Raw genomic sequence first — 15170 nt, 5'->3', positions numbered from 1 at the left:
CCAAGCTGGAACAAATGCTTGATTTCTTGTCTAGAACCAGCCACTATCAAACTATCAAATCATAATATGCAAATAAAAACATATAAACAATTCATATTGAACCACATTTAATCCTGGCCAAAGGGACCATAAGCCAGTTACCAAGGCATTAAGTGGAGAAACATGCTACCCAGGCATTAAATTAAAAACATGAATTTCCCAGTGGAACACAAGCGGCACTTCCTTTTGTAGTAATGTATATACATGAGAATATCCATAGTATAATAGAGCACCAAAGTCACACAAATAAAAACTACAAAAGGAATTTCAACTACTGTAACAATATAATGTTCTCTACTCCCATGCACATAAACCCAATAGTTTATTTATTACACACTGACACACCCACTGGCCCAAAATAATGATAAAACATATGAAGATGAATATTTCAGATCTACCAGCCATCAATTACATACAGAAATAATATCAAGATTTATAAGTCATTCTATAGTATTCACAGCAAAGACCATCCAGGAACCATACTTACTAGAATTATTCAACATCCTCCACTAGTATAAACCAATAAACATAAATCATTAGCTAATACTGTAGGTAATAGATTAGTCAATGTAGTGAAGGCCCCAAATACATTAGATATTCATATATGCTGCTTAGTTTGGATCTGCTGTGTTTTGACCCATTTTTGTGCCTGGCTAGTGACCTCAATTATTTGCTGCCTACCTTGACCTTTTGCTTGGACTTTAGATTACTCTTAGGAATGTGATTTTCTACTTCATTGCCCGATCTGTAAAATCAATCTATGTATGTTATGTTGCAACAAAAGCAGTCAGCCTATTGGCTAAACATAGGAAGATGATCATCTCATCTGTTTTCATGGCTCTGTTCGCTGTAATGAGCTAATCATTCACTGTTTGATCGGCCCTGTTTCAAATTTATTGCAACATTTAATAGGTATGGGGCAGGAGATAAAAGTTGTCTATTTGTTATTTCTGTCATCAGTTCCTGAACATCTTGCAAACAGGATTGCTTTACTCCACATCACCTTCAAATAGCCATTTTACGCTACATTTCCAGAAATTAAACATGAACAACAACAACAACAACAACAGTACAGTACATCAGGATTAAATACCACCATTTGAGAAGATTTTAATGGGCCTTGTGAATATTACTGTGAATGTCATGTCCAACTGCTTTGATCCTCTCTAAAGCTGGCTTAAAGTAGCTGCAGAATCCTTTCTCGCAAGACACAAAGGCAACAGATAAAGTGTTAGCTGCTTACTCATATCTTTTATGAAGGCATGAGAGGTAATGTGTGACATAGGACCAATGTTCCAGTGTGGGGCCATCTGCTTGTCTAGCAATAGCAGAATATGAGAGCAATGCATCCTGAAAAGCAGAGTAGTATACCTTGAGTTCCTCTCACACAGGTCACTTAAGTATTAATGGTAAAGGTCTGTGGATACAATCACATTTGAGGCTCAGTAGCGGTAATGAGGAATATGAGGATAACAATAACTTTGTTTTTGAAGCAATGATGAATACGTGGGTCACCTTGGGAAATCAGCATCCATATAATTCCATTCATAAGACTATGAGAAAGCTTTATTTTGTTCTGTTATGGCCTCTGCTAAGTTGTTTGCCACCTGCCTGACTTTAAATCTGGTAAACTATATATTTTGCATTATCCCTTTTGAAAATTGTTATATAGTTATCCTCAAACTGTTCCTCTGATATTCAGTGTACTGTGTAGTAAACATTTTTCCATTTATTCTAGTATTGGTATTTAGGTGCATACATTTGTATTTTAGTTTCTGTTTATAAGGACTGGACTGCCCCCTTAGCACCCGATATCATGACATCTCAAGCATGACGTCTCTATGTCACACAGAGGGTGCAGGGCCGGCAGCACTTGTAAGTGCAGCACTGACCAGAGCATCCTGAGGATACTCCGATCGGCTGTACAGGCTACATGGTGCCTGTCTGGAGCATCTAAAGGAGGCCTTATAGTAGCAATCTTGGCTGCAGGGTGCTGTTCCAGACACCCTACTAGTTAGAAGCTAGGGTTGTGTGACTGGTGCAGTGGCACTGGTCGCACACCCCTAGTTACGGCACTACTGTCCACGCTGAAGTTCTGATGGCATCTAAGTAACATTAAGCATATAAAGCATTATGGGAAAGAAGAATTTAAGAATTTATGAAGTGCTGTTGTATGATTCATAAGATGGAGTAGAGAAATTGAGGTGTGTCCCTGGATTATAGGGGTGATTGAACTGCACGCTTTAATGATAGGAAATATATTTTGAAGTTGTGGAGAGGCAGATTCATATGAGATACCTAGACATTTCAGGTGGAAAGGGCTGGATTTGAAAGAGTTCACATCAGATAGCTAAGTTTTGTAGTAATCATATGGTAATAGCAAAACTTTCTGAAGACCTTCATCAAGTGTGGAATGTTTAAGGCTTTGGAATAGAGAACGGCATATAATAAGCAAAGACTGTAGATGTATGCTCCCATTTACCTTCCCTAACTCCACAAATATCCAGTGAGGAATGTAAAAAACTTCATGAAGTACTCAATAACCAGAATTAAGATCAAAGGAAAGATTGGTCTAGTCAAGTACCATTTCATACTATGGAAGGATCACAGAACTTTTTTTCCTTTTATTCTCTCTGAGAGGGAGATGTATCAAACCTTCTCCAAGAAGACAAGTGGAGTAGTTGCTCATAGCGACCAATCAGCTTCTAGTTATAATTTATCTAGTAAATTTTATAAAATGATAGGTAGAATCTAATTGGTTGCAATGGGTAACTTCTCCTTTTATCCTCTTTAGAAGGTTTGTTACATCTCCACCAGACTGAGGCGAAGAATAAAGGGGAAATGTATTGACAAACTAGATTTCTTAAAAGGATTCTTTTTAAGAGACAAAATAAATTTTACAGTTTGTTCTCACTGCTGAATAACCTTCTTTTAGCTGATCAACAAAAAGATCAATCACAGGTCCAGATCCATCCAAGTAGTGTCTCACTGACTATTGCATATCAACTAGCCGGTTTCATCAGAGGAAACCAAGTAAAGATGGTAAAACTGATTCATTGAACAGAGAAACGCACTAGAGTGAGATAATAGTAGGATAAATCTAGAGCTGTGATTTTTCTGCTGATCAACTAACAGGCGGTAGAGAATGAACTATAAAAGCTACTTTGTCAATACAAGTGCCGCAAATTGGAATTGTCCTGTTTCCTCATTTCTGGATTGTGTGCTAAATTCATTGATTACTATATCCATCTGGAACTCGCTTGGTAGTGTGTTGAGAACTCTACTAGGGACGTGTTATGTTTATAGTTTATCCTCTTTGGGAAACCTGTTTAATGTTAGATCACAGTCCCATTTAAGCTGGGCAGCTGTTACATTTTATTTGTATTACCTTTCTTAAAGTTTATTAGGCAATAACATTAAGCTCTGAAATGTTGCTGTTATTGCTTAAGAAGATTATCAACTTATCAGTTCATCATCACCAGAGTGCTGTTTTTAATTATCTTTTTTTAGTGTATTATTCATCTGGCAACTGGATTTATTTTCCTTTTGTGCAGTTCCCATTTTTCCTCATATAAAAGCATAGAACCACAGAATTTCAAATTTGTCATTCATAAACAATAATAGTTTATTTTACAAAAAAATAAAGCTTTGGGTCAACATGACCTTTTATCACTTGTCCCTCAGCTTGATAAAGGGTAATGTGGACCGGAAATGTAGCTTTCTTTGCCAAATTAACAATTATTGTTTATGGATCACAAAGTTGTGCCATGGTTATATGCTAATATATAAATCTATTCTCTCTTTTAAATTTAGCACCTTGAAATGCACCCTGTGAACGAGTAAACTCATTTACCTAAATAAAGCTTAAAGATGCATGGCATTTATGCACCTCATAAATAACCTTTTATGGATTATCATCAATCAAAGTATTTTAATGATTTACTCATCTTAAATTCCCTTTGAATACCCCTTAAATTGAATTTTAAGTTAGAATGAGCAAAATTACTACCATGCTATGTATTTAAAGGTCTCACCACCAACTATAATTTGTAAAATTGCAGTTTATGTATCACTGCAATTAATAAAGACTGAACGCAGCAAATATCACAGATATCTCCTCATCTTAGTAACCAAGGATATCGCAGCCCACATTTTTTGGTATGTGTGCTGCGTTTTTCTGTAATTTATCAAGTAAGCTTTTCAGAGTTTGATCCCCCATTAGCATCACAGTTTTAGGGCTACAATTTCACACCTTAGAGAGGAATCCTTATTATATCTTTATGCTATCCTATGCTTGCTCATGTAAGGCCAGATGCGAATATTGCTGAAACTCCGGCAGTGTTAAGCTGCTAATGAGGGGGAGAAAACCATTGCTTTGGATTGATAAATAGCATACTGAAAATATTCCAAATTGTTGCAATGTATGCCGTAATTTAATGTTATTTTTAGGGGATTTAATGGCTATATTAATAATTCGACCACTCAATGCGCTAGTAATTACCTATAATTGGTGCACAGGTTAAATCTTCAGATGCATCAATAACTGCATTATAATGACATTGGTATGTCCAGTCTGTGAAGCTTCATACCTTTACAGAAATGTGGATGGGAGGATGCTGGTACAGTGGCTGGTAAAATCAGGGATTACAGTATTTTCATGACGGTGGCAGGCAAAAGTGGTCGGCATGCTGGATTTAGCTTAGCAATGGCTGTAACACTTTGTGGCATAAACATTGTTTTCCTATCAATACTTTTTCATGAGAACCTCCAATGATCCAGAAAAGATTGTAAAGAAAGTATTTAGCTTTATCTATAAGTGTTGAGTCAATTGCTTCCCTCTTGTAATAAATAATCTATTTCTAATGACTACATCAATTAAAATAAGATATTAAGGTATATAATAAAATGTTAGGTAATACCTGTGTAATCGATGACAAACCCTCCACTGCTCACAGAGGCATCGCTCCGAAAAGCAATGAACAAGCTGTTGCTGCTGCTCTCGATCCTTTCAGGAAGCTGGGACCCATAAAAACTTCCTATTAGTGGGCTCAGTGAGTCTGGTCCATCATAGATGTGCAGGAAATCATAACCAGGCTCTAGATTAAAGCTGGAGTGAAAGACACAAAGAGACTTGGTGTATATAATGTCAGAAATATACTGCTCGGCAGCTCTCTGCTGTCTCAATAAATGGATAATGGTGAAAGTGTCAAAACTACTCTTATCAACATGTAAGCAAACCCTAATACAGTGTAAAGCGAAAGTACAGTTTAAATAGTCATTACCATCCATTATATCCCACTAATGAGCAGTCTATTTTTACTTGTTAGCTATTATGTTTTCATTACACTTTTCAATGGCAATAGCTACCGTGGTATTGGTCATAATGTGTATGTAGATTGAGCAAAACCGAGGTTAAACTTCATATGAGTCATGTTTGCAGCAGAACAGGCCACAGTGAACTAATCTGTAATTTCAGAGTTCATAGTCTAGGAATAGAGCTGGGAGGTTGATAGTCCATTCATTTTGCTATGTGGTGTGGTTTGGGTAGCACTGGGCCCAATACTTCATGGAACAATTTTGAAAACTTCACTCACCTCTATTTCTATTAATATCTGTAATCAACAAGAAGTTTTATAAAGTGCTCAGCAGGCAGTCTAGCATCCCTGCAGGTGGAATAAGCCTCTTCATGGCTTCTCAAAGTGTTATCAATGATAATACAGTATCCCCCACATTATCATTATTATTATTATTATTATTATTATTATTATTATTATAATATTGCTTGTGAAGCTTTTTTTGGATTAACTGACCTGTCACTTCTGCCCTGTGCTAAATGACATGAGAAGGTGCCCCTATGGCCTTCCTGTATATACTGGTAACATAGTAGGGCTTTGCAAACTGCTGAAAAACTCTGTGACCTCCCTATAGATGGAAAGAGCTATCTTTTCCTAATTTTCCATGCCACGCATTACACAGCTCCCCAGCCACTACAAGCACAAATCTAATAGAAGCTAAGATATATGTGTCTCTACCCTGGGGACCTTATTATCACTGGTGATATTTTCTTCACCTTATAAAAGCAAATTACTTAATTAACAAGTTCTGTCCGAAACTTAATGGCAAGGAAGACATTAGCAAGCTGCAATAAAGCCAGTTCTGTGGCTATGGCGCCGCTCAGCACATGACTGATAAAAGGTAGCGCCAAAGTTTCACTAATTAGAGATCATTGCAAGCTGAAAGATGAAGGTAAATTATTGTAGTTACATTCTCTGGAGTTCTACAAATCTGGCAATAGAAAGTAAAGTTGTTTAAATTTCTACACAAGTAAAGTATGTTTTCTACATTTAACCGCTTCTCTGGGCAAAGCAATCAATGATTTCTTATGTGAAACAAACGTTCTGCCCTAAGCACTGGTGTGCCATTCTGGGGTCTGTATTACTGAGTAGAATGCCACATATATAAGTTTGTTTTCTTAATTACATTACATTGCCAGGTACATCTAAGGGTATATTTACTAAGGATAAAATCATGTGAAATGTCTCTTTTAAGGTGCGTACACTCTAGAAGATATTTTGCACAATTTGGCTGATTCTGACGCATCGGAACAACAAATTGTGCAAATTGTACAGTGTCCACTAACAATAAAGATGCCGATGCGCTATCCTGCGGGTTGTTTGTCGTATCCTCAGTTCTTATCTACATGCAATAACGAGATTAAAATCGTTGGTGAGATCGTTTGTCAGATTGCACAGTTTATGAGATATCCATTGTCCGGGAGTGCCGGGGAGTTGCTGGGGGAGTTCAAGGGATATCGATGACGACATTGCAAATTTTGCGAGTCATCTAGTGTGTAGGCACCATAAAATATATGTCCTACATAAAGCAAACTCCATGCAGACGGCAGTCTGGTGCAGCTGAAAAATTATTCTTATAGCTGCAATATATACGCCGATGAGAAATGATACTTTTCGGGACCCCATAACCACCAATGATATATAGATACCATAGTTTAAATTAGCTACCTCTTGCACTGATCACATCACCAGCTTGAAGGATGGAAATATGGGTCATAGTGCATCATTGTGGAACAGCTGTTATGAACAGAACATACCCTAATACAAACGAGTTCTTGGTAAGAGTAACAGAAGGCATTTAATATGCCTGGCAGAATTTTAAACACATAGGATGAGTCGGCCTGTATTGATAAGACAGGGTTAATAGTTGAAGTATGTGTTAGGCTGTTGACTCAAATTTTATTGATAAGTAGTTCAAGGGGTGGCGTTTATGGCATGGTTTGATGTATGTGATGCTTTGCCTTTTTGGGCCCACCACTGTCCTTCCTAGTTGTTGTCGGCTTTAGTGAGTTTTGCGGGAAAGAATGGCTGCAGTCACTCTCTCTTGCCAATACATGGATTAGGCTGATTCTACTCTACTGGGGTCAGTGGCAACACCAGCCCAGATGGACCTAATGGATTGTTGTCAATGGGAGGGCAGTTGGACATCTTAAGTGCAGTATGATGGTAGAGCAGAAAGCTTCCAAACTAGGCCTGAGGAGTTGAGTTTTGCAGATATATATGCTGTGAGTAGGGTTGTTTTTCTTCACCCCCATACTATGCCCAGTTTAGTAACATCAATTTAAAATAAATAAAGCTGACAATTTCCCCCACCAATATTTGCCTCTGTGTCTTTATTTTATATACGTTTTATGTTTGTCAGCTATCTGGGAAGTGTAGCCGATAAGGAGTTTATAGTAACAGATATTTCATCATGGAAATTTACTGTTGTTTAGTAGTCCTGTTCTGGTGTCATACTATACTGCACTATTCACTCAGACTTATCTAGACTGCAAATCAAATTCCCAATCAAGACTATTGCACCCTGTTTAAAAATACAATATATTTTCCTTTAACTTTGTTTTACACAATTTTTTCAAGAGTCATGATCAAGTAATAAACAAATGAAATACAGATATGTCCTCATATACTATTGCAACACTAATGCCAAACAGCACATCTCAGCGCGTCAGGTCACGTGTGACTCGGCTTGGACCAAGCATCTTTATCGCAAACTGCTTCAGACTTCACTGATTAATTTCATATGTGACAATTGTATAATTATATAGGAACTGTTGAAAAACCATTATGTAGGATCACATGTTACAAAAAAAAAATTAGCCCAAAGAAGACGCTTGGAACAAGCCGAGTTGCATGGGATCTGGTGGTTCATTTGCACCAGGGGTCTTGCGCCGCATGGAGTATTGATGCTACGGATTTATTTATTAAGTGTCAGATTGTACAACCCAGCACTTTTGTTCGTGTTCATGCCCAATTTTTAAAAGGGCAGTACTTTTTCTAGCAAGACATGGCTAGTAAAAAACACTGCCCTTTTAAATATCGGGCATGAACATGAACAAAAGTGCTGGGTTGTACAACCTGACAATTAGTAAATAAGTACCTAGGTGAATGAGGACACATCTGTACTTTAAATGGATTGACTTTATTAGGTTTAACTGTGCCCACCATCTTGTTTTAGTAATCTAGTTAGTGGTACATACATGTTAAAGGAGAGAGCAATCACATAATCGGAAGACACGGTCAATTTCCAGTCACACTCTTTCAAAGGTGGGTAGGGTTCTGGGTATTGTGGTGACAGGATAACTCCTGTTGGTCCTGTTAGATTACCACCACACGGAGCTGAAAATTAGACAGATAAATAAATAGTACTGCACCTGTATTTATTTATATAAATGTATATACAGCATGTCTAAGTACAGTATGCATATACAGTGCATCCGGAAAGTATTCACAGTGCTTCACTTTTTCCACATTTTGTTATGTTACAGCCTTATTCCAAAATGGAATAAATAAATTTTTGTCCTCAAATTCTACACACAATACCCCATAATGACAACTGGAAAAAGTTTTTTTGAGATTTTTGCAAATTTAATTAAAAAAAAAACACTAAGAAATCACATGTACATAAGTATTCACAGCCTTTGCCATGAAGATCAAAATTGAGCTCAAGTACATCCTGTTTCCAATGATCATCCTTGAGATGTTCCTACAGCTTAACTGGAGTCCACCTGTGGTAAATTCAGTTGATTGGACATGATTTTGAAAGGCATACACCTGTCTATATAAGGTCCCACACATGACAGTGCATGTCATAGCACAAACGTGGCATGAAGTCCAATGTATTGTCTGTAGACCTCAAAGACAGGATTGTCTCGAGGCACAAATCTGGGGAAGGGTACAGAAAAATATCTGCTGCTTTGAAGGTCCCAATGAGTACAGTGGCCTCCATCATCCGTAAATGGAAGAAGTTCGGAACCACCAGGACTCTTCCTAGAGTTGGCTGTCTGTCTAAACTGAGCAATCGGGAGAGAAGGGCGCTAGTCAGGGAGGTGACCAAGAACCCGATGGTCACTCTGTCAGAGCTACAGCATTCCTCTGTGGAGAGAGGAGAACCTTCCAGAAGGACAACCATCTCTGCAGCAATCCACCAATCAGGCCTGTATGGTAGAGTGGCCAGACGGAAGCCACTCCTTAGTAAAAAGCACATGGCAACCCGCCTGTAGTTTGCCAAAATGCACCTGAAGGACTCTCAGACCATGAGAGACAAAGATTGTACTCTTTGGCGTGAATGCCAGGCATTATGTTTGGAGGAAACCAGGCACCGCTCATCACCAGGCCAATACCACCCCTACAGTGAAGCATGGTGGTAGCAGCATCATGCTGTGGGGATGTTTTTCAGCAGCAGGAATTGGGAGACTAGTCAGGATAGAGGGAAAGATGAATGCAGCAATGTACAGAGACATCCTGGATGAAAACCTGCTCCAGAGCGCTCTGGACCTCAGACCGGGGCGATTGTTCATCTTTCAGCAGGACAACGACCCTAAGCACACAGCCAAGATATCAAAGGAGTGGCTTCAGGACAACTCTGTGAATGTCCTTCAGTGGCCCAGCCAGAGCCCAGACTTGAATCCAATTGAACATCTCAGGAGAGATCTGAAAATGGCTGTGAATACTTATGTACATGTGATTTCTTAGTTTTTTTTTTTTTATTAAAATTGCAAAAATCGCAAAAAAAAAAACTTTTTACACATTTTCATTATGGGAAATTGTGTGCAGAATTTTGAGGACAAAAATTAATTTATTCCGTTTTGGAATAAGGCTGTAACATAACAAAATGTGGAAAAAGTAAAGCGTTGTGAATACTTTCCGGAATGCACTGTAAGATTTGTGCTACTAAAGGTGAATAAACAAGGGCAAAAGACAATGTCTCATATGAAAAATATGTGATAACACATGACATTTCAACATAGAATTCTAATCAACAGTTACTATCATTTTACCTGACAGCATCAAAACAGCTGTAAAGCCCTACAAAAAGTAAAACAAACATTTCCTTGCAACTCTAGACTGAAAAATAACCTTTGTTGCAATTAGTTTGTCAGCTTAAGTGGAGAGAGAACTTGCCTGTGTTTATTGCAGTAACAGAGGCATTTCATGTCAAGCAGACGGTAAAATCAATGGAGTGGGTCTGATCTACCAGAGTCAATCAGCATGTTGAACATTCGTGCTATCGATTTCGGAATATTTGCTTACAATCTTATAACAGAAGTAACACTGAGCCAATAACAGACAAGATTCACTGCTCCCATCCTTAAACTCCTTAGCTTTAAGAAGACACCATGTAAGGCATCTTCACTCCCATCACATCTGCTTAATGAAGCATTTTAATGGCCTAGATATACAGAGCCACTTATTGCAATACCTAGAAAAACACACATTATAAATGGCTACTGCACGTGCCGTTCTGCTTATGAATACCTAATCAAGTTGGTCGCAGAAATAAACACATCATAATATAATAATATGTAACTGTAAGGGTTTGACAATGGATTATTATTCTATATGTGGCACAAAAACAGAATAAGGTAACGTAATCACTATTCATTACTTAGCTCGTACAACTGCTATATTTGCTAAAATAAAGTATTTTTTAAGTATATTTTATACAATTTTTGGAATAAAAGAAGGACTTATTATAGCTCTTAAGGGCTTAAGATAGCTAAACTATGCAATTTTATGGGCTTGAGACAGCTAAAGTCTTATTAAATCCCTAAAAGGCACAAGCCATCTACTGTATATACTACTACAGTAGACAGTGCAATCTTAAACTTTAATAAAGAACCATACTGACAATAAGAGCTGGTGTTAAGTTTGGCCATCAATTAATAACAATATAACTATAACTTGTCTGGTAGCAAGCAAATCAGACAACTACTCTGAGACTCTGCAATCCAGCAGCGGCCTCCCATATGCCCAATGGTGCCAACAAATGTTTTTCTCTTACGCCTACTTATCATACCTAATAGATGACCCACATGTCAAAGTGGTGTCGCTAATCCCCAGTTACAGTCTGAGGGGCATATGTATCAAAGCTTGATGTGAGATAAAATTGTGAAATATAGATCACCAACCAATCAGCTCCAAACTATAATTTCTTAAACACAGCCTGCAAAATGTAAGTTAGAAGCTGATTGGTTGGTGATATATATCTCACAATTTTATCTCACATCAAGCTTTGATACATATGCCCCTAAGACAGGCAATGCCCTTAGGAGTATACCACTACTAGCATGGCATCATTTCCAATCTGACACTCACTCCTGCCATTAGGAAACACAAAAAATAAGAATGGAGGAAATGTCTTGAAGAAGAGATTCCAGTCAGGGGCACATTCCTTAATCCAGAATCCCAAATGCAAAGCCCCTACTCTTCCCTACTAACTCACTGGTTAACTAAACTAAGTAAAACCCACTTTCTGATTCATACACAGCCCCCAAATGCCTCAGGGTTTAACTCCCATCAAGCTCTGTAAGCCTTACCAATGCAGATTGGAGGGTTGGGATTCCAGTAGAACCTGTCAGCAATCTGTACACAGTTAATCTTGGTTTCACCTTCTAGAAGATAGCCTGGATCACATTGGAATACAATGGTGTCACCAGCATCACGACTGTCTCCACTTCTGCTGCCATTTTGAGGTATTCCAGGATCGTTACAGGATGTAGCTGTAGTAACTAAAAAGAAAACAAAAATAATTTGTCAAGATTCTCTGTTCTCCCCCTGGCACTGAATGCAAATCAGTTTCAACAAATTGTTTTTTTCTATGGTAGAGATCGTGTTTTCTCAGAATACACAGGTGACATGAATATATGTAACACTTCTTGTAAAATATATCCTTATGTTTGGTGTGTAGTACCCTATATTTGGAAAGTAGTGATGTAACAGGACTCATTTTTAAACTGACAGAATGCATAACTGCCTGTGAAGGTAAAAAGCATATGAGGTCACATCATGCATGTAATATGCTTTGTTTCAAATGGTGTATTATTTCAAATGGTGTATTACAGGGAATAACGTAACTCCTTATGCAATATGCTTTAAAATTGTTATTGAAGTCCTCAGTGGTTTCTAATGCCCTTATATTTTGCAGTAGGAATACATCTCTTTGCATTGCTTGGCAAGCCTTATTAATATCACATGCCCCAGTAATGTCGATGTAATCTGAAAAAACTCAGCGACAACTTTAACTTATGAGTCTATTAAATTGCTTTATCATTTTTGATTACTAGGTTTGTTTCACCAAAACCTTCATGTGATATAAGGAAAGTTGTCCATTTTCATTGCCTTTAGTGAAATTGAAGGAGGGCATGTAAAAATAACTACATTAATCGTCTGGGGCATAGACACCTCTTTTACACATGCCAGTTGACATGGGCTTTACATTAAAAGTACACCACTAGTATTTGCTGCTTACCTAGTATTAACCTCTCAGTGTACTGTATGTATAATATTTTTGTATGTATATATGTAATGCTGTTTAGAATTATAACACAAAATAATAAAAAAGATTACCATGATAAAAAAAGGGCAGTCTGGTCATTAAATATTACATAAACGTTCCTGTTTCCTGGGAACAATCAAATGCTGATACTGAATGAATCAACCTAGTAACAGTTATTATGTCTAACAGAGCAGCAGCAATGACCTATAAGGCAGCTCAGAGTACATGTGTAAGCAGATAACAGATTTCACCTCCATCTGCAGTGTCTTATAACGGGAACATAGATTCAATTTATTGAAGACAATACTGCACCATAATGTAGGCTCAGAGATGAGCGAGGGATGGGGACAATCATCTCCAACTTTCTGCTCGCTATCATTTCTACATTAAAAGGTGCAGGTTCAGCAGGGAGGGGAGCCTGTCAGAGGCTAAACGCCTGATTAGCTTTCTAATCTAATCTGATATTAGAGAAACATTATTTTCTCGCTGTTTCAAGAGGCCTATGATTTTTTTATGGTCTCCTGGGAGTAGGAGACACTTGATGGCAATAAGTTCATGAATATAATTTGTGTTGAGCATCTCTTATGCATGCTAAAATCAATGGACAATGCTTCATTATACAGCACATGTATGTATGTAATTAAATGTAGTGTGTAGTGCAGTAAGGTAGCACACTTCTTCCCTTCCATCCCGAATAACATACAATGTGGGTGCCACATACATTAGACTCCAGAATCTTCTTGCACAGAGTAACAATACTGTCCTATGCTGTTGGACACTGCTCATTTCATTAGTAAAAGCTACATGTGTAAATCCCTGCTTGCCTCTTTTATGACCATTGATTTATTTATTTATTTTTGGTACATTGCACTTTTTTTCTGTTATAGTTTTTATTTAACACCTTTAGCTAATTCTTCAAACAGGAATAATTTAATAAAATAAAATAATATGAAGCTTTGTCAAATTGTAATTTTATGTTAGTTCTGGTAACTTTTTAACTGAGCATGACACTGCCGTTGCTTCATGAAGCCCCATCCTTACTTAATCAATCACATAAGTGGACAGGTCACTGCATCCCAAGCACCAGCTGCTAAATTACTAAACACTGCTTTGAATAATCTGGTGATCTGACTGGCTACAGGTTGTCATTCATTAATATGCTGGGTACACACGTAAAGATTTTCTGTCCAACCATCCAACTAGTTGATTGGTTGGAATGAAAATCATGGTAACGTATGGGAGTAAATGATGATCAGCAATTTGCTCCTAAATGCCAGAAATCAGATGAAAATGGTCGTTCAGACAAGTTTGTTAAATGTTGATCTACACAATTTGTTCAAACAACAGTTTTTGTCCATTTTCCGGCATTTGGGAGCAAATTGCTGATTGTCATTTGCTTTCATACCTTACCAGATTTTCATTCCAACCAATCAACTAGTTACGTGTGTACCCAGCTTAACTCTTGCAACTTTAAAAATACATCCTGCAGCTTACACCCAGTAAGCATATCATATCAAAGTTCCAGACACCAACAATAAGGTCTCAGGTAGTCATTTACTAAGCTGTGAACCAGTGGTCGAAGTGGGAATTCTGAAGTGGGGGTATGGAGGTAGCCTGTGCGCGCGCACAAAGAAAATGGGTGTGGCCATGCGTAACAAGCACATTGACACTCAAAATGGGGTCGTCAACATTTTCATTAATGTCTCATGTCACTCCTGCTCCTCTTCCTCTTTCCCTTAAACTTTATACCTCTTTAACCTTGCACTTTTCCGGTGAGACACACAGGGGTGGAGGGGTACACAGAGGAGGTGAGGGACACAGTGGTGATGGTGTACACATGGGAGGACAGCACACACATGGGGACAGTGAGGGAGGACAGCGCACACAGGGGGATAGTGAGGGAGGACAGCGCACACAGGGGACAGTGAGGGAGGACAGCACACACATGGGGACAGTGAGGGAGGACAGTGCACACATGGGGACAGTGAGGGAGGACAGCGCACACATGGGGACAGTGAGGGAGGACAGCGCACACATGGGGACAGTGAGGGGGGACAGCGCACACATTGGGACAGTGAGGGGAGCACAGCGCACACATTGGGACAGTGAGGGGAGCACAGCGCACACAGGGGGACAGTGAGGGAGGACAGCACACACATGGGGACAGGGAGGGGGGACAGCGCACACATGGGGACAGGGAGGGGGGACAGCGCACACATGGGGACAGTGTGGGAGGACAGCGCACACATGGGGACAGGGAGGGGGGACAGCGCACACAT

At 38.6% G+C, this 15170-nt stretch overlaps 1 protein-coding gene across 1 annotated transcript in view; it reads right to left on the bottom strand.

The window, feature by feature from the left end:
* Positions 1 to 15170, bottom strand: part of CSMD2 (CUB and Sushi multiple domains 2) — a 1115355-nt gene that overhangs the window by 141703 nt on the left and 958482 nt on the right. The window contains exons 27-29 of the mRNA XM_088462676.1: positions 11933 to 12124; positions 8594 to 8732; positions 4959 to 5146 (exon numbers count right to left, since the gene is read on the bottom strand). Coding sequence (XP_088318802.1) covers positions 4959 to 5146; positions 8594 to 8732; positions 11933 to 12124 — 519 coding nt within the window. The remainder of the gene's footprint in view (positions 1 to 4958; positions 5147 to 8593; positions 8733 to 11932; positions 12125 to 15170) is intronic.

This window comes from Taudactylus pleione, unplaced genomic scaffold (assembly GCF_031769625.1).
Source record: "Taudactylus pleione unplaced genomic scaffold, aTauple2 ptg000007l, whole genome shotgun sequence".
NCBI lineage: Eukaryota > Metazoa > Chordata > Amphibia > Anura > Myobatrachidae > Taudactylus > Taudactylus pleione.
The sequence above is the reverse complement of the archived record's forward strand: the minus strand, read 5'-3'. Positions and strand labels throughout refer to the sequence as shown.